Source organism: Jatropha curcas, chromosome 4 (genome assembly GCF_041381405.1).
Source record: "Jatropha curcas cultivar XTBG-Jc1 chromosome 4, XTBG_Jcur_1.0, whole genome shotgun sequence".
NCBI classification, from domain to species: domain Eukaryota; kingdom Viridiplantae; phylum Streptophyta; class Magnoliopsida; order Malpighiales; family Euphorbiaceae; genus Jatropha; species Jatropha curcas.
In genome coordinates this window covers 2,262,409-2,290,196 of record NC_143154.1, presented here as the reverse complement: position 1 = coordinate 2,290,196, position 27,788 = coordinate 2,262,409, and the positions used below count along the sequence as shown (strand labels likewise).

The following is a 27,788-nucleotide window of genomic DNA, read 5'->3' as shown; positions in this document are numbered from 1 at the left end:
AGTGAATCTATATATTTGGCCAAAAAGAAATAGTCAAATGCATAAATTTGCTTTTGAAGTTTATATGATTTGCCTTGTCATACCCTCAAGTTTGCAAGAGATCTATTATGAACCTCTATTTTTATATTTCAGTAATAACTATGCCATTTCAAAAAATAAAATGTAAAAATACGGCATAATTATTACCCATAATAGTGTATTTGAGTAAAACCTAGGGACTGCATAGTATTTACCCCTCTAAAAAATCAATCATTTTGAGAATATATGATATAATGAAATGACCATATATACTGCATTTTGCATTTAACTAAATTTTAGATTAACTTGTAGTTAACACAAGCTCAATTTTGAGATCACCTCTTATATATTTTAATCAGAATCTTAATTTTAATTTTGCATTTAAGATGACTTTAGAGTACTTTAATTTACTTTTACCATAAATATTACAACCATTCAAAAAGTTCGAGTTGAAATATACACTTAAATCTATTTTTATATAGATACAGAGGAGGTTGATTAATTAATTTAATGGAAAAAAAATTTTAAAAAAAATTTGTGATGATGTAATCACAGAGCCATGCAACAAGCAATAACTATTTATTTGTATCCTCAATAATTTGTTTTATTGACCAAATGTTAGATTAAAATTCAAAAAATGGTAAAGGTCTCAATCCACAAGATTTTGGAAGGATGCATTTCCTTTATTTGGTTTTGACAAATTGAAAGATGTCTCTTTGAGGAAAGGACAAATTTTCTATTCCTTGTTGATGGATTGTATAGAGATATAGCTGCGGATTTCAAATCCAACAATATCTTTAAACCTTTTTCAGGATTTACGTACGTAATGTCTTATACAAGTAAGACATAGATGAAAATAATTTTAGTTAGTGTTATAAAAATAATTTAGGAGTTCAAATGAATATTAGTAGGAGATATAGATGAAATTTTAGGTTAATTAAGTAAAATATATATCATATAGATAAATATATATGCTTTAGTTGTTAAAAGAGTATTAGTTACCCATAGATAATCTGTACGGATAAAAATTTATAAAATATAAATATTAGATAAGTTGAAAATTCTATTTTAAGGAGAATATTGTTAAGAAATTTGACAGAAATTAAATTAATTGTAGCAATTAAATATATAGGTACATTTATTCTTTAATTTATTAAAGGAAACCATTTATCTAATACAGTCTTCCTTTTCATATCTGTATTTTATTATTCATTATATACTACAACATTAGAGTTTGTCTTCACTCCGAGTAATAATAAATATTGCATACCACCAATTGTATATATGCACTATTCATTATATGCTACAAATACATATATAGAATACTCAATAATAATAATAATAATAATAATAATAATAATAATAATAATAATAATAATAATGTTATTATTACTATTATTATTATTATTATTATTATTATTATTATTATCCACCTTATAAATATATTATTATTATATACAACATCGTATTATTATCATATAAAAATTATATACAGTATAGTTATATTTTTAGGTTGTATATTAATTATTGTTGTGATTAATTATATTGGATGAATTACTTGTGATGTGATAATATTGTGCCTTGTTTGCGGGTGAAATTGGAATGATATAGGTCACCATGAGATTGTGAGAATGGTCTCACTCTGCACTGTTGCCTGACTAGGAGATCGGTGTCCCATGTATATCTGATGATATATTATCACAAGGATGAGCTCCTGTTGTGATTATATGAAGATGTTATTGTTCGTTGACATGTTGAGACATGTGGTTAATTTTATAAATTTAGGAAGCATTTTTTATGATTAATTAGGATATACATTATTTATTATTATTCACTGAGTTATAAAACTCACTTTTTTTCATTTAATTTTTCCCAGATAGTAGATCCTTATAAATCCAAGAAAGCTCTGCATCCTTCTCCGGAGTGTAAAAAGTAATTTCTTAGTTCTTTTATTATTTAATTATGCAGCATTGTGTAATAAAATGTATCGCGTCTTTTTTTTTTTCTTTGAGCTCCGCGATTAGGACGTTGTGTCATATTTATATTATGTAAATTATTGATGTGATATTTTAAGAATCTGTGAATCATATAGAAAATTTGGTATTCATATATGGACTAGTTAGCCTATATTATAGATGTTGATGTTGATTTAAAGGGTCGAGTTATTGTTATTTTTTTTTAATTATTGAGATTGGGCAAAAATATAAATTGATCGTGTAATAAAAATGATAATATGGGCTTATTAATCCTGAAGTCAGTATGATAATATAGAATTATGTAAAATTAGGCTTACTGTGAGCCTCGAGAGCCTTAAATTTATCTAAATCCTAGTATTGGTCCGGCCATAGTTATGAGTTGTGACATATAAGTACTAAAAAGAAAATAATTATTCTCTTAAACTAATTTTTAAATGTCCAGTAGTTATACCATATGCTGCCAATTTCACAATCTCATTAAATAAAATGTATCCGATAAAATTACGAAATCTCATGGATTATAAAATATTAATTATGAAACTTGCCAATTCAATTTATTTGCTTAAAAATTCTTTTCATATCATATTCTGGTTAAAATAAGAATAAACCAACATTAGGCCCGTGCTTTGCATGGGTTTTTTAAAGCTATGATTTCTTTTATAAATTTTATCGAAATTGAATTTCAATTCCAATTAGTTTTTTTAAAAATTAATTTATATAATGAAAGCTTTTAATATTAAATTCAAGATTAATTCTTACATTTATCTTTCAATATGCGGATTTAAAATTTAAAAATATTTAAATGTTAAAAGTAAAAATATAAAATTCATGCAAATCTAACGGTCTGTTTATTTTTAATTTTTCATATAAAAAGTTAAAGTTATAATATTTATTTTTTTCATTGTTCAAACTTTAGTTCTACACTTTTTTCAAAAAAAATAATAAAAAAAACTGAACTATTAGTACAAATATTCGAAAAACTGATTAATTTGCAGCTTAATTAAAACCGATAGTTTATGTAAAATGTTTTTACATCATTAGACAAAAAGAACTAAGTCCTAAAATGATAGCATATAATTTCCCTATAATAAGAAATATAAAAAAAATGATTACATATAAATATTTAAAATGATAGCATTATTTTTAATTGGTTATGCAAATAATAAAAATATAAAATATTATATTTAACCTTTTCATTCAGCAATATCATCTCTATACCCCTAAAATCTTCACTATTGTTGAAAGACACATCCCACAACCGTGATACCCTCTCTTTTATTTTCCAATCATCTCTATTTGTATTTAAATTTTCAATTATATCGTACTTTTCACATGTATTAGATAGTTCACATGTGCATAAACACGTTAAATAATCTTTAAAAAATGAGGAAAAAATGCTTGAGTAAGAAATACTTACCCCATTAATGAAAATAGTTGAAATGCAGAAAATTCTAAACTTTAAAAAAAAATGAATAATATATTTAAAAGGAGAGAACAATATACTTTTGTCAAAAATACATAAAAATATAGTGATACAACTTATATATATAGTATTTTTAATAAAAAAAAGTGTTTCTTAAGAGTGAATAATTTAAAATTTTAAAAAAAGTACACTACTACACCATTTAAAAAAAATTAAACGGAAACACCAATAAAACTACACAAATAACCAAATCAAAAGTTAAAAACATTAATACACTAATAAAGTGTTAGAAATGTTTTTGTAACTTCACAAATTTAAAGCAATTAATACACGGAAACGGTTGTTATTAAACTTTATTATTTTTTAAAAACTAATAATTAATAATAATTACTTAAAATCATTAATACATTAAACAATCAATCAAATCAAACCAAAAATACTAATTCAAAATAAATTAAAACCAAAACATACATTAAATAATCAAATCAAACCAAATCCAAAAAAAAACTAACTCAAAATAAATCCAAACCAAACCAATACATTAATACATTGAATAATCAAATTAGAAATAATAATTATAAATAAATTCAAATCAAACCATGTCAAATGAAAACCTAATTGGAGGAATATGCTACATGTTAAATTAAAATGCCAAATGGATATGCCACGTGACAATTTTCTAGAGAGAATATATATATATATATATATATTTTTTTTTTTTTTTTTTTTTTGATGTGTCGAAATGCAAAAATTCACCCGTAAACTTTTCGAAAAAAACCTTATACTCTAAATTTTACAAGTAACCTGTTATACTCCACAACTTATAAAAAATATATATATTATTTTAATCTTTAAATGATAAAATAATAACTAAAAGTTTAAGAATAAAAAAGAAAAAAAAAAAAACACAAACAGTAGGATATTAAACGCGGAAAATTGAACCTGACCTGATAGAAGGATAAAACCTGTATTTTTGCCGAAAAAATTATTCAAAAATCTTGTGGTTTCATATAATTTGTAAATGATCCATTATGAATTTATATTTTTTTTTATTTTATATATGTTATATACCTTGTCACTTTTTTTTGTATATGTTATATATCTTGTCATGCTGGATTAAGGAAGCGAACAAGTACTATCCAAATGTTCAGTGGAGAATGAGTGCTTCCTAAATCATCTAAAGTGGCTTTTTTTTCATCTTTTTCTTTTTTTTAATTTTAAATAAATTTTGTTGCTTTTGGGATTTAGAGAAAAGAAAAGGAAAAAATATTTTTAACTTCAAAAAAGATTTTCATTTTCATAGGTTATTTTGTGTTTGTTTTTGTTTTGTTATTCTTTAACACACAATAACTCTCTCTCTCTCTCTTTCTCTCTCTCTCTCTAAGAAGACCTCGTTCCTTTCATGATCAATCATCAATCGCCTGTATGCTACAATTTCTTGAATTGAGAGATTCAAGGGAGGGAAAAAAGAAAGAAAAGATTTTTACTGGAGCGCGCATGCAGACAAAATGATTCAAACGATGACGACGAGGAAAGAATTTGGTGTAATGGCATCGAGAAGATTGGTTTTTATTTTTATTTTGTTTTTTTTTTATTTTGTCTTTTTCTGAGTCCTATTTGGAGTTAATATAAAAAATGCTAAAAAAAGTATGCTATTTGGAGTTGATATAAAAAATGCTAAAAAAGGTATGTTGATCTGCATTAGAGCTGTTGTGTCTGTGATAGCTACCGACGCGTCAAAGCTTTTTTGCCAGCTCATGACGAGTACAATTCACACGTGCAAAGTAGCTGAAGGATGTAATACATATAAAATAAAAAAGTACAAAGTCATACCGGCTTTTTGACAATTATAAGGGGCCATGAGGGCCAAAAGTTTTTCGGGCAAAATACAGAAAGCAATTCTGCGTTTGGCCAATTGAAAATACAAGTGGTAAGGATTAGGAGATTTGACATTTTCTCATGTTATCTTTATTGGAAACAGAAAATTTTCTTACTTTTTTTTTTTCTTGAAAACAAGAAAACTTTCTTACTTAGAAGTCCAAATCTCGTCGACCTTAAGCTCAAAAGCTAAGAGCAGAGGGAGTGACAAACTAACTGAACGGTCTCTAGATAGTATTCAATTTGCTCGGCCAATTTTATCATGTAAACACTTGATTCTCTATTTAGGATTCTAACATTAAAGCCGCCGTTGAAGAAGAGCTAGTTGGTTTATTTTAATTTTATGAATTTGTATAGTGACTGAAACAATAGTGAATATTGAATTTTGTTGAATCAGAAAGATTGAAGAAAAAAAAAATAAAAGAAACAAAGGGATTTGTTTTCGGTTAAATTTTGCAAAAAAAATAAATAATTATCAAATAGACATAAATAAATTCACCTTTTAATTTTATGACTTTTAACTTTGTAACTCCCTTAATTTTTACCATGGCTCATCGAATAATTTCAACTTTTAAAATTACAATTATTAAACACATCAACTTATAAAATTTTTTATTTAATATTTCAACTTACAAAATTAAATCGATGAAATTCCTATTAGATGATTGAAAATTATAAAAACTATTATTTCAAAAATTGTGTTACCTACACATCAAATCAATATTCTTTATATAGAAACTAAAACATCAAAAAAAACTATTGTTGTTAGCATGATAAAGCATACAATGTTACTAAAATTCAAAACTTTAAACTTTAGGGATACAATAAAAAACTCTCTCGAAGTTCCACAAGATAAAAATAACTCAATTCATTTTGAATTTATGTATTTGGCTATATATGTTAATACTTAATAGCATATACACCCTCAATAATATTTCCTGTCTCCTCCCTATAATTGGAAGCTTCAATTTCCATGCCTCTCAATTTTTCCATTTATAAACAGCTTTGCGCGTTTAAAATTATTGGGAAAAAAATTTAAGTTTTACTCTAACCATTAAAAAAAACACTCAAAAATTCCAATAATTTCTGATCAGTTAGCTACCACAAACATTATTCTAGGCCCATATGATCCGGCCCAGTCACAATCCGATTGTTAGGCCAAAAGCCAAAATTTCACACAGGCCCATGACATGACCAACACCCCTATACTCTAACGCTCCACACTGAAAACTCTCTTTTTCTTCTTCTTCCTTTTCTCTTATGACAGTGAAATTGATTAAAAGTTGTAAATAAATGTATAGTATAAAGGAACTCAAAATTTATAAAACCAGACCATAATAGTGTCACATGCAGGATGTCCAGTAAAAACAACAAAAGGGACACATTATTTGAGCTTCAGGATGGAGAAACTTACATTTTGGCCATATGAAACATCATTCCCAGTATGAATCTTCGATTCGCTTATGGATATGCCCGGAGAATGGATGCTGATCAAAAGATACAGCATTAGCTTATGATATTTATATATAAGAAAATACACAGATTAAAGTTCTTCTAAATGGCCTTCCTCAAAATTAACAATCATATAAAACTATGTGAATGAAAGTCAAGAAAGCTTTGCGGAGGTTACATGTTGAGACCAACACGATATTGCACTAGCTTCAGACCACTGTTTTATCATCTAGTGTACAATCTTGTCTTACAGATCCTTAGATTAACTTCTTTACGAAGCATAGTTGCCTTCCTCTTTTTGGGGAAAATATCTCTAATTTAAAGAGACATGAGGAAGAATAAGAAAATAAAAAACATATATACAAAGAATATTCCTGAATTCTGTCCATAAGTTCTCTATTTAAAGTAGAGAACCTCCTGACCACTATATGTTTCAAATTTTAAGAGCATTGAGGAAATTCTACTTCCTTCCAACATAAGCTGCCAATTTAGACAAGTCTGGAATCCAAAATGATAGCTCAGAAGAACCAGTTGCAAACATAAGACTTCCAGGGGCCCATTTTATTACATGAGGCTCAGTTTCATAAGTCATCCAACTCGCAACCTGGAGAGCATAGAAAACATGACATGTTACTGCATCCACTAACAACTGATCAAAAATATTAAAGGAGAACTGAGAAGGGGAAAAAAAAAAAAAAAAAAAAAAAAAAAAAGAAGAAAGAAAAACAATGCAAGTTATACTATACGCATAGGACGTTTTCTCATACAGAATATCAAGCCGATATACCTCTTTGTTTGCCTAGAAGGCAAGCTGGAATTACAGAGAATTCATATCAGTGTCATTGGAAGGGGTCGAGACAGATTTGGCACAGGTGTTCAACTTAAAATTAACAAGTCTCATTCAATTAGAAAAACAATGTCAATGATATTCCAAACTTAAGAGTCGGTTACTTCTCAATTTTCCACAGCTAAACACCTGCATAGCTAGTTACTAGATCACAACTAGATTTTAGAAATTATTTGTCTGCTTCTACTGCGAGAAAACCAATCCTTCAAACCACAAGGCTTCTTCAGAATTTTCTTGTTTAACATTCAAAATAATCACTAAAAACTATGGTCATCACAATGTCCAATGATCACCGGAAATATACTTAATTATTTATGGTCATCACCATGTCCAATATTTTCAGCATTATAATTTTGTACCTCTACATTCTTGGATATGAAATTTCAAATATTGAACCAACTAAAATACCTCTGAACTTTTCAAGTTCTTGCTATTTAGCGGTCAAATTGAAAATGCGTGCTCTATTCAAATTGGTTATACTGAGTACTAATAACTAAGGAAAATATATTATCGACCAAAATACAAGAAGTGAGGGTGTAATAGCAATCTTGTCTTAAGAAAAGGATCAGGATTTAATCTTGGGTAATAAAATATCGGTGCCTAAGTCATAACCATGACAAAGTAAAAAGGAACTTCTCAAGTTTTTATTATCCATCCTCCAAGGCTAATGTATTAGCATGCCTAGGGCTGAGGTGCACACATGCTCAGTATTTGTGCCTCAACTACATGCAGGAAAGGCTCACTCTGCAGCAGCCTTGGGCTTAGGCACACCTGTGTTTTTATTTACATATCTTTTTTCCTGCTGACCTAACTAATTTGTGAGTCCATCTTCCAGATCTTTTTAAAAAGTAAATATTCTTCAAAGGATCCTATTTATTAAAACCTTTTTCAAAAAGGGAAATTTAGAACTATGCTATTCCAACTGCTACTACAAAAAATTTCACATAAAAAGCAGTACGTATTTATTACTTCTTTATTAGGACCTATAAATGGTTAAGGGTTGATACTTTTGTTAGCTTTCAAATAATTGACTTAAAACACTTATACATTACATTTTCCGTGTTTTTTTTATATAAAAAAGTTGATGAAATTTAGTAATAGCTTGTTGTCCTTTGTTATATACATGTCCAAAATTCTTACTTCTAGAATTTACAACAAAATTTGGCTTTTGTTTGTGATTTGCCCAAACAGCAGTTGCTGAAATATGATGGGCACAGTAAGTACTTTGCTAAAATTTATAGGTAGGTAAGTTGATTTGCTACATGTTTAGTAAGCATGTGTTGAATTCTACATCTTTTAGACAATATGTGATTAGTATTTAGTTTATAGATTATTATTCAACAAGAAACATGTTCTTTTTTTTTTTTTTTTTTTTTTTTTTTTTTAATGTCAATAAGAACCTTGTATCCATCAAGGATGCACCTGACTGCACCCTTTGCAACTCATGCTCCAAGACCCTTTGTACTTTACCTCACGTTGGGCCTTTAACAAAACTGACCTGAATTATCCATTTTGATTTACTGAGTACTACTATTTTCCACCAAAGATTATTTGACCAAATACACTGTTAACAACATAAGGAACGCTATATATTGGTTAACAAGGAAATAGGAACTATGATGATGTAAAAAGGAAGATAGAGAGTGGCAGTGGGTTGTTCAAAGATGAATGAGATAAAAGAAAGAGACTTATCGTACTTCTTTCCCACTCCTTACACTCCAAGCATGGACTCGACCATCACCTGAGCCTGTCAAGAATCAGAAGCCAAGAAAGTTATTTCTAGTCAAAACAGGTAATATTCTGTAGAACCAAAGTAATTTTGAGTTTGACAAAAGCAACATGCCAATTTTTATTGGTTGAAATGGTCTCATTGAATAGTAATATCATGGCAAGGATTTTATGGAGACAGTCTCCAAGGTACTTTCCTTTTCCAGCCTATAAATGATTTACATTAACAGAATGATTGTGCACAAAAAGCCCCAAAAACCTAGCAGTTCCAACCCAAATCCCTGGCCCATAAAGTAAAATAAAAAAAATAAATAACAGAGGAAGAGAGAGAGAAGAATCAGTCATTTACTAGCACATCTAACAAAAAAATTTACTAGCAATTCAACAAGTAAATTTTTTTGACAAGGATTACTTTTGTAAGTCAGAAAGTTTGACAAGAACATTTTAAGGCATTGAAACTTTAGTAATCAACTAAAAAGATTCAAGTTAGTGTCCCCAAAAAAAAAAAAAAAATATTGACACAGATGACATATACCTGATGCAACAAACATTCCCTCGGGACTGAAAGATGCCTCTAATGTAGAGTTGGTGGAGACTGGCTTCACATTGTATGTTGATAACTAATACAACCAAAGTAGGACAAAGGGGCTTACTGAAGCATACATAAATAACCAACCTAAAATCTTCAAATTCAATAAATTAAAAAAATAAAAAAAGATCTAAGCTAAAGTTTTAAGCGCTGAACTCACAAGTGTGCCACGGAATGAATCAAGCACATGAATATGCCCATCCATAGTTGTCAGGAGCATAAGTCTCCCATCATTGCTAAACTTTACAACATGTGCATCAGATACATCTCCCCCAACAGAAAAGATATCAAAAGGTCCCTAAAAGAATTTGAGTTTTCAATTTTAAGTGCACGCTAAATAGTTTTGAAGTTTGCAACAGCCATTGTAATTGCTAACCATCCATAATTCTTCAGGTCTAAATCCTAACCTTTTCATACTTGCGAGAGTCAAACATTCTTATGTATCCTCCAAAGGCAATTGCAAATACCAACCCTTGATCATCATATGCTGTGGCAGGCCTTCCTTGTACTCGTAAAAGACCCTAGAACAAAGATAACAGATCAGAATTGGAAGGAAGGAAAGCTTACTTTTCTAAGGTTCTATATCCTGAGATATCAAACCTGACACTTTTCAGCTCGTTGATCCCATAGTAGAACAGTCCGGTCAAGAGAACCAGAGATAAAACATTCTTTCCGAGAACACAAACTTAGCGAGACAACCCTTCAGATAAATTCATGAAACGTCAATTTTATGACACAAGATATGTGCAATATGAGCAATCACTTCAAATTGTAAGTAAATGTCACTGCATCAAAGACCAAACCTGTCATGATGACCTTTAAAATACCGCAAGTATTTGTTATCATTTAACGAGAGAAGCCGCAGAGATTCTGAACCAATGAATCAAATAAATAAATGATCTAAACATAGTATGATCTCCAGATACAAATGAATATCTAATCTTAGCAAATAAGATAAATTATCCAAACTGTAATCTCACAAGGAAAATGTTATTCTCATAAGCATACCATCCCATCCATTTTTTGAGGAGTATATAACAGTTGTAGGATGAGAAGTAAAGCAAACCAGATCAACTCCATACTTTTTGCTATTGATAGTTTTTAAACATCTGAAAATGGAAAAGACATCTCAGTAATTTATCTGACAAAATAAAACCATTTGACAGTAAAAAATAAAAACAGATGATAAAAGTTTATGACATATATAAACAATCAGATAAACAATATTGTACAGCTTTGGAGGTGATAATAGGACTAAAAAGCTGCATGGCTCAAATAACTTCACCGCATGTAAGTGAGGCACAAAATAACACAAGGATAATTTATGCAGAAGCAATGGCGAACAGGGCAAAATGATAGGGAAGAACTTGCACAATCATATATATTTAACAAGAGCCAATTCCAACGAAGCAGAGCAAACACAACCCAGCAGTTATTAAGAGTTTGTTATATTTATAAAAAATTAAAAAAAAAAAAAAGGAGGAGCATAATCACATGTCCCACAAACACAAACAATATGTACCACAATACAGAAGACGATCACTTGGTCAAAACCCCAATAACGCTAGCTCTGGACTAACATTCGGGTTTAAAGTGAACACAGGCAGGATGCTATGGAAACAAATCAGTGGCAACCTCAAAAAATTAAACAAGAAAAACAACTTTAACGACTCAAACTGAAAATAGAGCCTGCAGATTAACGTATACCTATGTAAATGAGGCAAGAAAACATGAGGCTTACGTTGCACTGGCAACATCATAAAGGCGAATAGATTCATCGTCACTAGCAGTTACTAGATAACTTGATGTCTTGTGAAAATCCATAGAGCTGATTCTACCGTTCTGTATCGAATAATTAACAAAAAAAAATTAAAAAAATTAAAAAAGGAGCAGAGATTGTTCTCCAAATTAGGTTTTCAGAATTTAAGAATGAATTGAAACAAAAAGAGAAGAAATTACATAATCCCTAAAAACCATGCCAATTTCCATGCTTTGAAGAATCTCTTCGGTGAGTTCTAACGATACTTTTTCTTCTCTTTCCGACTGAGTCCCTTTTCAAGTATACAAAATTTATTACAGGCCAAAACGAACAGTGTAAAATCAAGAACTGAATTTGTAAGTTTTCAGCAGAAATTCTATACGTACCAACCATCATTGAACAGTTTCAACTGATGAGTGATGATATGATAACTGAAGGAGAGATTTTGAGTAAAGATAAAAACCGCCGGCGATTTTCGACGACTTTAACCGCCGTGAATAATTGCCGGAAACGGACTATGGTGGTAGAGTGGGGGCTTAGGTGGGCGGTTGTATTGGGTTCATATGGGTGGTCTGGCCCAGCTTAAAAATTTAGAAGAATTTGACAACAAAAATTAGGCAAAACGACCATTGCATCCTTGTATTTTTTTTTTTTTTTAAATATAACTATTTCGTGCTTACTTGGTTCTTTTTACCACGTGCAATGTACGTTGATAGCGAAGACAGCGCACATACATAAAAGGCGTCAGGCATATGTAGAAACCTAATAAGAGACGAGAGGAAGGACGAACCGAATGAAGCAAATTGAATCAGTGCAACTATGGTTAGGGTTTGTTCAGCTTCAAAAATAAAAGTGTCAGAGCCGAGTTTTTTTTTAGAGTTGTTGAGAATAACACCGTGAATTGATTTGATAATTGACGAAGCCTTTTCCCTTTTCATTAATTAAATAAAAATAATACAACGAATTTTCTCTGTTTATAAAAGGGATTTTCATTAATTCTTTTTAAAATAAATAACTAAGTAAATAAATTTACTTGTATGCTTTTTATCGAATAATAAAAATTAAAGTGTTTAATAAGTAAAATTTTAAATTTTTAATAGATTAAAGTAAAAAATTGAGAATTTTTTATAAGATTTTTTTTGTAAAAAATACAAATATAGATTTATACCTTAAAAAAAATAGAAAAATTCTAAGTGCACCTAGTTTGATTGGTCTTTTTTTAGTGTAAAGAGTTAAAGGTCTCAAATTCGAGTCGTGTGAGAAGTGAAAAGTCTCGAATTTAAATTTTGTCAACCACATAATTTTTCATAAATTGATGAATCAAGAGAAATATATTATTTCGAGCCATTAGACTTTCTAATTCATAAAAAAATGGAAAAATTCTATAGTGGGATATTTTGGGTAAATAGGTTGAGCGAGAGAGTTATGTAGACTTCAAGGATGGTTAATTGGGCAAACCATAAAAAAAATCTAAAAGGGGTGTTTTAATTATACATCAAACGCAACTTTCTTCCTCTAATACCCTCAACTTGAAAACTAAGTTATAATTACACTCTATTTTGAAACTAAATTCATTTTATTCAATTTTCGTAGGCCACGCACTCTCTACTATAGTTATCTTAACTCAAGCAATTAGTTAAATTAAAACATACCAACTAAAACATACCATTTTGTTTTTAATTAAAGAATAAATAAATCTGCAAATCACACTCAATTGCCGTCTTCATTCTGCTGCCTCTCTCTCTCTCTCTCTGTGCTGTATCTCCCTCTTCAATGAATTAAAATTATAAATTCAAAATAATAGGAGAAGAAAGTTACATTTAGGGTACAATTAAAATAATCCGCAAAATTTAGAATTTTTTGGCCGGTTAATTGGCTATAGTAGACACGGGCCGGTTATCCAGAAACTCAGTCCATAAAATTATGGGCCGCTTGTAGCCCATAGGAAACTATAGGAAAGATTTATCAATTTTTCTTTGTAGTCATGCCAAGCCCAAATTTTTTTTGTTTTTTGAAGTTAGCCCAATATTCGCGAGGATGCAAAAAATTCAACAATGGTTCAAGGTAACCATTAAGATGTGGATGATCATCTCAGAACATGCAAAGATAAAATTGCATCCAGTAATGCATCTCATAATCCAAAAAGATGCATTGCAAGTGTAACTACAATATGTTTCAAGTAACAGGAACCCAAATGCATATGCACCAGTACAGTATATTTTCCAGATCAAGCCTTGTCAAGAATATTGTTCGCCAATATATAAATTCACTAAACAAACAACAATAGCTTCTCATCAGTAACTTAAGTAGAGTACTGGTGTTACGAATTGTATACGCACATATATGCCAGAAAGAAAGAGGATACAATAATCATATTAGACAACATTAAGATCAAGGGCCAAACCTAGATGACGATCCAAATCTGCACTTCACTTCTATCCCCTTCCAGCTGGATTTAATTCTACATAAAACATCGGCAGAAATTTACTTATATCAGCATGTGTCTTGTTTAGTGTGCCAATTTCTTAAGATGTTGAAATGTTCGCTGTTTTATCCACTGTCTATCATATGGCAGATATGCTTTAATTGAGTGGTCATAACTGCAAGCCAAAAATACACAGCAAAATATCAGCTACTCCAACATGTGTTATAACATGAATGCATACAACTATGCTGATAAAGGAATATAGATACAACTTCATGAAAAGTAAAAATTGGTAAATAATTACATAAACAGTCCCCAAATTAGTATGAAAAGTTCTATTTAACTTTAGCAATTTTGATGGACATTCCATCATTCACTTTGAAATCTCATTGCATTTTTTTATTATGACACTTCAAAGAAACATACTTTCCATTAACCCTCTTCACAGTTCACAAATGTACAAACAGGTTTTAATATCTGTTTCCTCTTTAAGATTAACAAATCCAAGTGGTACCAACATGATCTTTAGAGATGTTTAGAGGTGTTCAATTGTTAGATATAAAGTGTTTTGCAGTGCATAAAAGGGGGCGGGGGGAGGGGGGAGGAGAGGCATACACTAGAGCACTCATGTCTGCAAGGCCATCAATAAAATTGTAGAGATCTGCAATGTCATAAGTGATATTTCTGCTAGCTGGATTTAGTTCCTTAAGCTTTCTTTCGTAGAGTCCACATATACCTATAAATTCCAAAAGGTAACAGATGAGTAAAAATGAAGATACTATGAATTCAAGTATTTCAAGAATAATTATTCAAACAATTCATTCATCAAAAAAACCAAATTCCAGTGCTACAAAATGGTGAAAGAGAGGCTATATTGATCTTACTAAAACAAAAAAGTTTCTGAGCATGCACACTCTCCAAGCAACCATCATGATTTATAAAGAAAATAGCAAATACTGAGAACAATGACCAATGAATTTGATCTAGGTTGTTCAGAATCACCCTCTCCGTTCCTCAACATAGCATACTCTGTATTAAGACTACACAATGTTTAAGAGGGGAAGAATCCTTCAAATGGGATCTAGAAAAAGACAATATACAAAACATGCTGAAAATAGATCTCTCAATCCTTTTCCAGAGTAAGGGCGCTCCAGATAAAATAAAGCACAGAAGACAAGTTATATACTCATAACGCAGGCCATGAATTCATAATCCATTAGAGCAACTAACTTGCTTTTCTGCCCATCATTTGAATCAGGGAATTTGACAGAAAGAAACAGCCGCAACAAGAACAACAATAATAATAATAATAAATCATAAATTATAAATAATATCACTCGTACAAGATCATGAAGGAACTGAAAGGAACTTGACAGCTCTCAAACACCAGTGACAATACTGCTAATTCATGCAAAAAATGAATAATGACACTGACAACAATGATGATAAAACAAAATTAACATACCATCCATAGCTTGACTTATTGAATCATAATCCATAAAAGTTCTAGTAGCTTTATTTTGTGAAGTCTGCATCAGAATTATGGTGTGCCTATTAGCCTACATGGAAAACAGAAAACAGCCAGTTAGAATCCTAGCAAGATAAGAGCACAAAATTAATCACTAATCGACTAAATAATGATAATACGTGTATTTCTACAAGCATAAAAGGCCTGATGGGCACAATAAAATGAGTACACTTCTGAAATAGCTGCAGTATCCAAGTATCAAAAGAAATGTCAACTGAAAACTCTACAGCAGATTATGCTCTCCAGGTGTTCCACCAACTACTTGATACAGTGAACTAGTTAAAATAACAGGGAAAAAACAATTGCATTCGTCAAGGTAATTTGGCAATATCTAGCTCCTTTAAACAAATGCAAGATGAGAAAGAAATTGGCACAATAAGTGATGGAAAAGCAAATTGTTTTCTCTTTTCTTTTCTATTCTTTCTCTTTTCTTTTCATTCTTTTTCTCCCTCTTGGAAAAAGAAGCCCATTCTCTTCACATGGCTTCTTCTTGCTGACATGGCATCTACAAATTCCATGTATTCACATCTTCAATGTCCAATACAAAAAAAGCAAACCTTCCAAAACCATAGGTTTTCGCATCACTGCTTGCAAATTTAACGAACTTCGAAGGAACTCACTGATTGCAAAAGCAAAACACCGACTGCTTCACTTGAATCGCTCTTTAGATTAAGTTTAGAAATGCATCGAAAATGTTCTAATCAAACAAAATACAACAAAAAACATAAATCCATCTATGCTTTTATAGAAACGGAAAATATAAATTCACTCAATAAGATTCTACATCACACAGAAGGCGAACAGCGGAAATTAGGAAACTCTAACTTCCCCGGCACAAATAGAAACTGCAATTTTAACGAACGTTAGAAACTAGAAATGTAACAGTTTTTTAAAATCCATTTGGAAGTTAATACGAACTATAAAACGGAAAAAGGAAACAGAAGAAATCGAATTACCATAGCAAAAGAGTTAATTTGATGGCTTCAATAACAAGCGCGACGATAGATTCTTTGTTTGCTTGAGTTCTACACGCTGAAAGAAAGACAGAGAAATTGACTGCGTCGAAGACCTGAAGGAGTTTTAAGAAAAAGATTTAAATTTATATGATAAATAAAATAAATGGTAAAATTCTACTTAATCCTTGCCACTATGTTTGGATTGATGGAAAATAGAAGGGGAAAAAAATCCATAAGAAAAATAGTATCAACTTCTTTGCCCCAACAAAAATATGAAAGGAAGAAAAATATAAAAGAAAAATAAATTAGAAAACCACGTGTCTTTTTCTCTCCAATTTAGAAGAAAAGCTAAAAGAAAATAATTAAAATTAAAATTTATTCTTATTTATCGTATTTTTTGAAAAAAAAAAATAAAGTATTTATAAAATTATTTTTTTTATTTTCCTTTAAAATATCCAAATATCAAGTGGAAAACTTATATTTTCCTTCTCCCAAAATTGCTATCCAAGCACATCCTTTCTTTTGACAATAATTATAACTTTATCTTTATTGTTTAATAAATATATTGATTAATTTCCTCAAAAAAACAAATAAATATACTGGTTAATCTTTAAAATTTAGTTTCATTAAAATATTAGCCACATGCTCGTGCTACGCACAATTTTAATAAATATTATTTTTTAATATTTAATTTTAATTTTAACATTTCACTTTTTTATTATAATTATTTTCTAATATTCATATAAACTTATTTGAAAATAAATAAATTTAAAACTTGTATATATTCAAATTTATGATATTAAATTTTTTTTAAATAATAAGAAAACCATAGAAATGGCAATCAACAATTCGAATAAAGGAGAATTAAGATGATAAAAATATTTTAATGAGAATTAATTGAAAATAATAATTATAATTTATATGATAACAAATAAAGGAGGATAAAACACCTAAGCCTAAATTTAAGGTGCTAAGTGGAAGCCTGCAAGGAGAATAGGCCACATGTCATTTCCTAAGGAAACAATGCTTGTTTTATATATATATTATAAGCGATGATTTGCTTTTCACGACTGTATAATAGTGTAAATATAAAATAGTGTATTAAGTAGGGTGCAAATTTTCATTTTTTTTAGGAAAAAGCCACCGGAAATGTTATTAGAAATTAAAGTTGATATACAGAAGAATTTAAGTATTTGATTTCTGTTTCTGTATAGAGATTTAATATTAAAAGAATATAATTAGAGAAACATATTAAATTCATTATTGCATAAAACATATTTAGATTATTTTTTATTACACAAACTTCAATCCCTACAAAACTAAATAAAATAAAACTAAAATTAGCAAAATATAAAATGATAATGAAATTGGAATAAATAAAACTAAGCAAACAAAACAAACAAAGCAATAAAAAGCCAGAAGGTTTGAAGAAGTCCCTGTGTGACCACTGCTTTGATAGATATGTATGCAAAGTGTAGAAGCATAGACCAAGCTTTAAAGACTTTCTTTACGTCCCAAGTTAAGGATATTTACTGTTCGAATGCTATAATTTCTGGGCTTGCACTTCACGGCCATGGCTATGCTGCTGTCAAACTTTTTGGCGACATGATAAAGAGACTTGTGATAGAGATATACTATTAACCATGCATATGTAATAGTATAGCTATGAATGATTTTCTATTGACAATTATTTCTTTGTATTTAATTGGAAATTTGCATTAAATAAATGTTATTAGCATATGAACAATAATTGTGATTAGTACATTTTGTATGTATTTAATTGGACCAAGTAGAGAATGGATGTTTAGTACTGACTGTTAAACATATTCTCTAGGACATTAGAAATAATGTTTATTGTTCTTAATCTTGATTTATTTTAATATGAGCAAACATTGATTGTCTTGTGCTTTGATTCATTAAAGGGTGAGTTTCATTATTGGAATAATATTCTCGGTGAATTGGACAAAGATATTTTGTGTTTGTGAAATATTAATTAATGATAGAATCCATGTCTCGGTTTAGAGATTGATGATGCACTTTAAGTAAGCTTATAAGGTTTCATAGTGTAAACCCTGCAGGTGGATATTGAATCCGACACATGAAATAAGTTGAGCGACAATCTTAAAGTTATATTGTGATTTAAATAAATTGTCAGTAAGTTATTTAAATGACAGCATCTGTAATCTTAACATGGGGAACATTATTTTATTATGTTGTGGAATAGTAAAATAAATAAGGAGTTCAGTCATGAGTTTTTAGTGGAATAATTCATGATTAATTATAATAAGAATATGTTGGTCTACATAGGTTCTTATTATAATTAGTAGCCTGATTTATTTTATTCCTGCGGTCCCTGTAGTGCCCTAATTATTTGGAAAGTTAAGGGTCTATTAAATAATAGATAAATTATTTAGTTTTAAAATAATTGATTTTATTTTAATTAAATAATTTTTTATTTAATTTATTTTATATTAAAAAATATCTTCCTATCGAAGAGAGGTTTTTTAATATAAGATTGGAAAACCCTAAGAATAAGAGAGACGCACGTTATTCTATTCTCTGCCACTCAGAGAGTTCCAAAAGAGAGATAGTTAGGGATTACTGCAGAAGATCATGGGTGACTCCAAGATCTCTGAAAAGAAGACCGGTGAGCGATTCTGCGCTTCAAGAGGTCAGTTTATTGATTTGTTCGATAATGTTTTTAGTTTGCCTCATATGGTTTCGATAAGGGTTGTTTCCGCTTTATACCCGCTCCCATCAATTGGTATCAGAGCCATACGAAACTGTATGATGGTGGCTATTTTGTCATGTTTCAATCGTGTATCTATTATCTGTTTTGATTGTTTGATTGGTACATGGTTAAGAGAGCTTCAAGAGTTTTTCAAGGACAACAGCACAAAAGTGCAGTACCTGATACAAATTTTTTTTGAAACTGTAGTTTTTAATGGGCAATTAATATATATAAAAAAAAAGGCATATATATATATATATATTTTGGGTGTTGTTTCGATGAACAGGAGAGGGGCAAGAAAAGACAAAATTTTATTTTTGTTTTGAAGATCAGTAGAGGGGCAAGAAAAAAAAAAAAAAAAAAAAAAAAAGCCGGCCAGCAGCGTTAATGCAGGTTGAAGGGAAAAAGGGGCGGCGGCTAGGGCTTCTTCGTGAAGAAGAAGCTGCTGCTTGCCAAATTTCCCTTCTGGTCCCTCAATTTGTTAAATTTTATATTTTGACCCCTGATCTTTAAGTTTTTATTTTTTGACCCTGGATCTTCTGTTTATTATATTTTAACCCCTGAACTTTAATTTTTTATATTTTGACTCAGAAAGTATCAGTTATTCCGTTTTAGCCCCCTGGAGTTATTTAAATTATAAAGTGACCCTGATTGTTTCTGGTATTATTAAAATTGCCTAGATGTTTTCCGATTTTTGCAATTTTGGCCCAATAGTTTCTGTTTTATGCAAAATAGTCCAAACAAGTTCTGAAATTTGCGAAATGGCCCAGAATGTTTCTGTTTTTGCAAGATAAACCCAGAATGTTTTAATTTATTTGCATAAATAGACCAGAACACTAAATTTTAACATTTTCAACCAAAAAATGTTAATTTTATTTGCAAAATTGTCTTAAAAATATATTATTTTGCAATTTTGATTATAATTAATTTATTTTAATTATATGAATTAATTTGTGAGTGGTTTTTTATTACTTTCTAGTTGTAATTATTTGCATTTCTTCCCCATCGGAAGATGTCATGTTTTAATATAATTACTGAGCTAGTCTAATTTGTCTGTATTGATTTAACTCTCCATCTGAGTAAATTAATTAGTGACATGAATTAGATGTAATATTTTCTCACACATTAATGTTAATTTAAGAGGCATGTTATCTCCCATCGAGTAGTATGTGCCGGTCTTATCTAATTATAATATGCAAAACATGTGATTGGTTGAATTCTCCCATCGAGGTTGCTATTCATGAATGTTGTGAATGTGTATTTTTTTTTGAATTGTGATATCAAAGTTGTATATTTGCAATTTGATTTATTCAATGTTTATTATTGATATGCTATTTTGTTTAATGCATGAAATAGAAATGGCATCATTCAGTCCCCTTGCAAACATCTTAACCCAAAACAAACTTGAGGGTCCAAACTATGTTGACTGGAAGAGGAATTTGGACATTTTGCTTACTGCTGAGGAGTATAAGTTTGTGCTTACTGAAGTTTGTCCTGAAAAACCCGGTGAGGGTGCCTCTGAGGAGGTCACCAGAGCTTACCAGAAATGGGTTAAAGCTGATGAGATGGCGCGATGTTACATTTTGGCTTCTGTGTCAAATGTTTTGCAACATCAGCATCAGAAGATGGACACAGCTTTTGACATGCTCGAAAATCTCAAGGAGATGTTTGGAGATCAAACTAGTGCAGCAAGGCAAAATGCACTGAGGGAGATTCTTACTTCCAAAATGGAGGAGGGAACTCCAGTTAGAACTCATGTCTTGAAGATGATGAGTCTTCTGAATGACATGGAGGTTCTTGGTGCTGAGGTTGACAATGCTACACAGATAGAAATGATCTTGAACACTTTGCCAGCCAGTTTTCAGCAATTTCGTTTGAACTATAACATGAATAAGATGGATTTCACTCTGTCTAAGTTGCTGAATGAGCTGGTGGCTGCTGAGACTATCATTAAGCAAGGAGCTGCACCTGTTGTGCTTAATGTTGAGCGAGGTTCTTCTTCTGCCCAGAATAAGGGTAAGAAGAAGAAAAATGCTCACAAGACTAAGCCTAAAACAAGTGGTGCATCTACTAGTGCAAGTGTTGCTGTGAAAAAGCCTAAGGGTAAGTGTTTTCACTGCAAGCAACCTGGGCACTGGAAGTCACAATGTCCAACCTGGTTAGCCAAGAAAAAGCAAGGTATGTCTCTGTTTTATATGCTGATAGTTGAAACTTGTTTAGCGGTGTTGACTACACTCCAATGGTGTGTAGATTCTGGAGCCACTAATCATGTCTGCAATTCATTGCAGGGGTTTCAGGTAACTCGTCAGCTAAATAAAGGAGATGTAAGCATTTTTCTGGGAGATGGCACAGAAGTTGCAGTTCTAGCTATAGGAAATGTTTCTTTGAATTTTGAGAATAATAGAACTTTGTTTTTGAAGGATGTTTTATATGTACCTTCAATTAGAAGGAATTTAATTTCAGTTTCTAGTTTGAGCAAGAATGGATATTCGGTTTGTTTTAATGAATTTTATGATGATTCTGTCGTTATTAAATTTAGAAAACAAATGATATGTTCTGGCTCAATGATTGATGATCTTTTTATTCTCAAAGTTTCACCTGAATTGCAAATTCCTAATTCTGAAGTTAATAACTTTGATGTCATTGTTCCATTGAAAAGAAAACGTCCTATTGAATTTAGTCATACTTATTTGTGGCATTTAAGGCTTGGTCATATTAATTTAGATAGGATTTCTAGGTTGGTCAAGGATGGACCATTGAGTTCATTGAAAGTGGAGGCACTACCAACCTGTGAATCTTGTTTAGAAGGTAAAATGACTAGGAGGCCTTTTCCTATAAAGGGTAATAGAACTAATGATGTACTTGAATTAATTCATTCTGATTTGTGTGGTCCAATGAGTGTCCAAGCTAGGGGTGGTTTTGAGTATTTTGTGACTTTCACAGATGATTACTCAAGATATGGATACATTTACCTGTTGCGCCGTAAGTCTGAATGCTTTGAGAAATTCAAAGAGTTCAAGGCAGAAACGGAGAAACGACATGGAAAATATATCAAGTCGTTACGGTCTGACCGTGGTGGCGAATACCTCTCTAGGGAATTCATTACTTATTTATCAGAACAAGGAATTACTTCACAGTTGTCTGCACCTGGTATGCCACAAGAGAATGGTGTAGCAGAAAGAAGAAATAGGACGCTTATGGAAATGGTTAGATCAATGATGAGTTATTCAGATTTGCCCATTTCGTTTTGGGGGTATGCCATAGAAACGGCAGCATATATTCTGAATTTGGTTCCATCTAAGTCAGTACCTAAAACTCCTATAGAACTGTGGACTGGGCGAAAGCCAAGTCTAAGACATGTTCGGATGTGGGGTTGTCCAGCCCATGTGCTGAAAGGGAAAGCAGATAAGTTGGAATCAAAAACAGACTTATGCTTCTTTATTGGATATCCTAGAGGAACGAAAGGTGGTTTATTTTATAGTTCTCAAGATAAAACGGTCATTGTTAGCACCAATGCACATTATCTTGAGGAAGACTATATTAAAAACCATATTCCCAAAAGTCAATTAGCCTTGTATGAATTGAGAGGAGAAAATATACCAACTAGAACCTTTCCATTAGAACAACAACCTAAACCATCAATGGTTGGAGCTGACATTCCATTGCCTAGTCGTAGTGGAAGAAATGTTAGTCGACCAGTAAATCAACATCAGCCTGAATATTCAGTACCTAACATTTCACTACCACCTGAAAGTAGTGGGAGTTATGTAGAAACTGAAGTGGCAGCTGTTGATCCAAATATACAGGAGCACAATGTTGGGGCTTCTAACATTTCATTGCCTCCTGGTGATGACAGACATGTTGAAGTTCCAGAACATGATCAAGATGTAGTCCCACCAGTCATGGACTTGCCGGCTTTACAGCCACAGCAAAATGAAGGTGTGATTGCAGAACCTGTAGTACTTCGTCGTAGTGGGAGAATTAGACGACCACCGGTTCGATATACACTTTTGGGAGAAGCTTTTGATAGAATCCCTGAAGAAGTGAATATTGAACCTGTCTGTTACGATGAAGCACTACAAGATAAAGATGCTGATAAGTGGCTTGTAGCTATGAAATCTGAGATGGAGTCCATGTACTCTAATCAAGTCTGGGAACTTGTAGAACCACCTGAAGGGGTTAAACCCATCGGATGTAAGTGGATCTATAAGAAAAAGAGGGGTATAGACGGTAAAGTGCAAACTTATAAGGCAAGGCTTGTTGCAAAAGGGTTTACTCAGAAAGAAGGGATCAATTATGAGGAAACTTTTTCGCCGGTAGCCATGCTAAAGTCTATTAGAACTCTTCTATCCATTGCAGCTCATTATGATTATGAGATTTGGCAAATGGATGTCAAGACAGCTTTCCTAAATGGAAGTCTTGATGAATGCATCTATATGAAGCAACCAGAAGGTTTCATAAACAATGGACAAGAAAATTTGCTTTGCAAATTGAATAGGTCCATTTATGGGCTTAAACAAGCATCTAGGTCATGGAATACTTGTTTTGACCAGGCGATCAAAAGTTTTGGCTTTGATCAGTGTCATGATGAGTCTTGTGTGTATAAGAAATGGAATGGTAGTAAGGTTGTTTTTCTAGTACTATATGTGGATGATATTATGCTTATAGGGAATTGTGTAGGTATGTTGAATTCTGTCAAAGATTGGCTATCCCAACGTTTTGATATGAAGGATTTGGGAGAGGCTGCTCATATTCTTGGGATTAAGCTTATGCGAGATCGCAAGAAAAGGATGATTGGCTTATCTCAAGCACTTTATATTGATACCATTCTTGCTCGTTTCAGCATGCAGGATTCCAAGAAGGGTTTTCTTCCCTTTAGACATGGAATCACTCTATCTAAGGACCAATGTCCTAAGACACCTGAGGAGATAGAGAACATGAAGGCAGTTCCATATGCTTCTGCAGTTGGAAGCCTTATGTATGCAATGTTGTGTACCAGACCTGATATCTGTTTTGCTGTTGGCATGGTTAGCAGATTTCAATCTAATCCTGGGCGAGAACACTGGACTGCAGTCAAGCATATAATCAAGTACTTGAAAAGGACTAGGGATTATATGTTAGTTTATCAATCTGACGATCTTGTACCCATTGGGTATACAGATTCGGATTTTCAGACTGATAAGGACTCTCGGAAGTCAACCTCTGGTAATGTTTTTGTCTTGGGAGGTGGAGCCATAAGTTGGAGGAGTATTAAGCAAACTTGTGTTGCTGACTCCACCATGGAAGCTGAATATGTGGCAGCTTCTGAAGCTGCAAAGGAAGCTGTATGGCTTAGGAACTTCCTTATGGATCTAGGCGTAGTTTCTTCAGTGCAATTGCCTATTACACTTTATTGTGATAATAGTGGGGCAGTTGCAAACTCGAAGGAGCCACGAAGCCATAAAAGGGCAAAACACATTGAGAGGAAGTATCATTTGATACGAGACATAGTTCAAAGGGGAGATGTGATAGTGACAAAGATTGCATTGGAAAACAACCTGGCAGATCCTTTTACAAAAAGCTTACCAGCAAAGACTTTTGACAGTCATGTAGAAGGAATGAGAGTTAAAGTTATAGATGCATGGTTATGAGTCTAAGTGGGAGATTGATAGAGATATACTATTAACCATGCATATGTAATAGTATAGCTATGAATGATTTTCTATTGACAATTATTTCTTTGTATTTAATTGGAAATTTGCATTAAATAAATGTTATTAGCATATGAACAATAATTGTGATTAGTACATTTTGTATGTATTTAATTGGACCAAGTAGAGAATGGATGTTTAGTACTGACTGTTAAACATATTCTCTAGGACATTAGAAATAATGTTTATTGTTCTTAATCTTGATTTATTTTAATATGAGCAAACATTGATTGTCTTGTGCTTTGATTCATTAAAGGGTGAGTTTCATTATTGGAATAATATTCTCGGTGAATTGGGCAAAGATATTTTGTGTTTGTGAAATATTAATTAATGATAGAATCCATGTCTCGGTTTAGAGATTGATGATGCACTTTAAGTAAGCTTATAAGGTTTCATAGTGTAAACCCTGCAGGTGGATATTGAATCCGACACATGAAATAAGTTGAGCGACAATCTTAAAGTTATATTGTGATTTAAATAAATTGTCAGTAAGTTATTTAAATGACAGCATCTGTAATCTTAACATGGGGAACATTATTTTATTATGTTGTGGAATAGTAAAATAAATAAGGAGTTCAGTCATGAGTTTTTAGTGGAATAATTCATGATTAATTATAATAAGAATATGTTGGTCTACATAGGTTCTTATTATAATTAGTAGCCTGATTTATTTTATTCCTGCGGTCCCTGTAGTGCCCTAATTATTTGGAAAGTTAAGGGTGTATTAAATAATAGATAAATTATTTAGTTTTAAAATAATTGATTTTATTTTAATTAAATAATTTTTTATTTAATTTATTTTATATTAAAAAATATCTTCCTATCGAAGAGAGGTTTTTTAATATAAGATTGGAAAACCCTAAGAATAAGAGAGACGCACGTTATTCTATTCTCTGCCACTCAGAGAGTTCCAAAAGAGAGATAGTTAGGGATTACTGTAGAAGATCATGGGTGACTCCAAGATCTCTGAAAAGAAGACCGGTGAGCGATTCTGCGCTTCAAGAGGTCAGTTTATTGATTTGTTCGATAATGTTTTTAGTTTGCCTCATATGGTTTCGATAAGGGTTGTTTCCGCTTTATACCCGCTCCCATCAACTTGAAGGCCTGATGATATTATCTACATTGGCCAACTAAATGCATGTAGCCATTCAAGTTTGGTTGAAAAGGGCTGCCCGTTATTTGATTCCATGCAGGAATCTGGAATATCTCCCAAGTTAGAGCACTATGGATGTCTGGTAGATCTTCTTTGTAGGGCTAGGCATCTACATTGTGCATTTCTGGTAATTAAAGCTATGCCATTTGAACCTTGAGAATCCATCCTTGGTGCTTTGCTTAGTTCCTGTATAATTCATCAGGATCTTGAGACCGGAGAGAGAGTAATAAAGCTGGTTTCTCCTACAGCTCCATACATTAGTGATGGAGAGTTAATGATTTTTGCTAACATATATGCATCATGTGGCTACTGGGAAGAAGCAGACAGATGGAGAGAGATGATGAATAACACAGGCACAGTTAAAACTGCTGGATTTATTGAAATTGAATTGAATGGAAGATTTTACAACTTTTTAGCTGGGAAATGAGCAAAAATTGTACAGAAATGGTACTGATCCATTTCCACTGTAACTTATCTCAATTTAATTGCAAGTGAACCCAGTTATTTTATTTGGGTTTCATCTTCTTGAGCAATGGAACGAAACTGACAATAACATTAAACCTTCCCAAAAAAAAAAAAAAAAAAGCTCTAAGCCTGAAATATGAAATTATGTGTCAAGGATTAGTTGTAAATAGAGTTCTATTAAGAGTTAGATTCCTAATTAGTTTATGATTTATATTCCTAAATAGCTAGGTAGCATAGGAATTCCTTATATATAGACCTATGGAATCGATTGATGAGATATAAGAAATACAACTATAATATAATCTCTCAACATGGTATCAGAGCTTCCATTCAAAAAAAAAAAAAAAAGAAATTTCTCAAAACTTCTCTTGCGAGAAGCCATTGCCACCCTAGGAAGCCTTTCTAGGGTTAGTATTTTGTCTCACCACCGACCTCAGGATATTCTCCAGCCGCTGATTAGCGCCTCCCCAGAATCCGGTTGCCAGATTCCAAGTGAATGGCCCCCACCTGTCACCCCTTTCTTCCTGCTCTGGTTCACACGCTGGTGCATGTCCAATGGTCTTTTTCACATCATTTCCTCTCTCCGACGTTGGCTTGAAGAGAGACGTGCGACCCAGTGAGTTGCATTGTCATTCTTGGGCTTATTCAATAGGTTTGTTTGCTGCGATTCTGTTGCAACTGTGTCGGGCAGTCCTCTCTGCTACTGTTGTTGCTTTAATTTGCTGAGGAAATATATTTTTCCTTTGCTGTGACAATTGGTTTAGGTAAATTTCGGTGATTTTCTAGTGATTTCTTTTTGCATTAGGGTTTAGTATTATACCTTTACTGCAATTACGGGTATTCTGCTTTTGAACCTTCTCCTTTGTCGAGAGCAGTGCAACCCCAGTGAGTTGCATTGTGTTCTCGGCCTTCAGTGGTGTGCTCCGTTTGCCAGATTTTCCTTTGTTGCGATTTCTGAATATCTGCGCTACTGGGCTTCCTCTTTGAGGCATTGATTATGGAAGCTTGAAACAGCCCTGTGAGTTGTTTCGACAACCTAAGTGTATTGTCTTGATTCTGCTACTACTATTTGGTTTGGGATTCTATACTGCTATAATGAAGTGGGTACAATGCTGAGTATGGCAATATTGTGCTTTGTGGAAAGTAGTAGTTTGTAACAAGTTTAGCATG

The 27,788-nt window shown here is 31.8% G+C and overlaps 2 protein-coding genes and 1 long non-coding RNA gene across 5 annotated transcripts; 1 reads left to right on the top strand and 2 right to left on the bottom strand.

Annotated features, from left to right (window-relative positions):
* Positions 1 to 6,844: 6,844 nt before the first annotated feature.
* LOC105628902 (Transducin/WD40 repeat-like superfamily protein) lies at positions 6,845 to 12,428 on the bottom strand. Of its 3 annotated transcripts, none has more exons than XM_089720709.1 (11): positions 12,057 to 12,428; positions 11,871 to 11,962; positions 11,653 to 11,753; positions 10,920 to 11,020; positions 10,715 to 10,781; positions 10,512 to 10,611; positions 10,319 to 10,432; positions 10,072 to 10,209; positions 9,858 to 9,942; positions 9,292 to 9,341; positions 6,845 to 7,351 (listed from the first exon to the last, which is right to left on the bottom strand). In XM_089720709.1, the coding sequence occupies exons 1-11, from the start codon at positions 12,064 to 12,066 to the stop codon at positions 7,208 to 7,210; spliced, it is 1,002 nt and encodes a 333-aa protein (XP_089576835.1). In that variant the 5' UTR covers positions 12,067 to 12,428; the 3' UTR covers positions 6,845 to 7,207. The 3 variants fall into 3 exon arrangements, with proteins under 3 accessions (XP_089576835.1, XP_089576836.1, XP_089576837.1); XM_089720710.1 differs by having other exon boundaries at positions 11,871 to 11,954; XM_089720711.1 differs by lacking the exon at positions 12,057 to 12,428 and having other exon boundaries at positions 11,619 to 11,753; positions 11,871 to 11,954.
* A 1,476-nt stretch (positions 12,429 to 13,904) lies between these two features.
* On the bottom strand, positions 13,905 to 16,720 carry LOC105628922 (enhancer of rudimentary homolog). The gene is made up of 4 exons (XM_012210412.4): positions 16,580 to 16,720; positions 15,561 to 15,654; positions 14,711 to 14,831; positions 13,905 to 14,270 (listed from the first exon to the last, which is right to left on the bottom strand). Exons 1-4 carry the CDS (start codon positions 16,580 to 16,582, stop codon positions 14,180 to 14,182), a joined length of 309 nt encoding a protein of 102 aa, XP_012065802.1. The 5' UTR covers positions 16,583 to 16,720; the 3' UTR covers positions 13,905 to 14,179.
* Positions 16,721 to 21,342: 4,622 nt separating this feature from the next.
* On the top strand, positions 21,343 to 21,875 carry LOC119370717 (uncharacterized). Its single transcript, XR_016320678.1, has 2 exons — positions 21,343 to 21,488; positions 21,599 to 21,875. It is a non-coding gene; the product is annotated as an uncharacterized LOC119370717 (long non-coding RNA).
* The last annotated feature ends 5,913 nt before the right edge of the window (positions 21,876 to 27,788 follow it).

Excerpts from the sequence above, each read along its gene's own strand:
- LOC105628922 (XM_012210412.4), bottom strand. Across the intron at positions 14,832-15,560 it reads AATAAGTCAAGCTATGGATG|GTATATGTGGACTCTACGAA; the intron begins GTATGTTAATTT and ends TGGAATTTATAG. Across the intron at positions 14,271-14,710 it reads GCAGACATGAGTGCTCTAGT|TTATGACCACTCAATTAAAG; the intron begins GTATGCCTCTCC and ends TTTGGCTTGCAG.
- LOC105628902 (XM_089720709.1), bottom strand. Across the intron at positions 10,612-10,714 it reads TTTAAAGGTCATCATGACAG|GGTTGTCTCGCTAAGTTTGT; the intron begins GTTTGGTCTTTG and ends ATTTATCTGAAG. Across the intron at positions 10,210-10,318 it reads ACTCTCGCAAGTATGAAAAG|GGACCTTTTGATATCTTTTC; the intron begins GTTAGGATTTAG and ends AAATTCTTTTAG.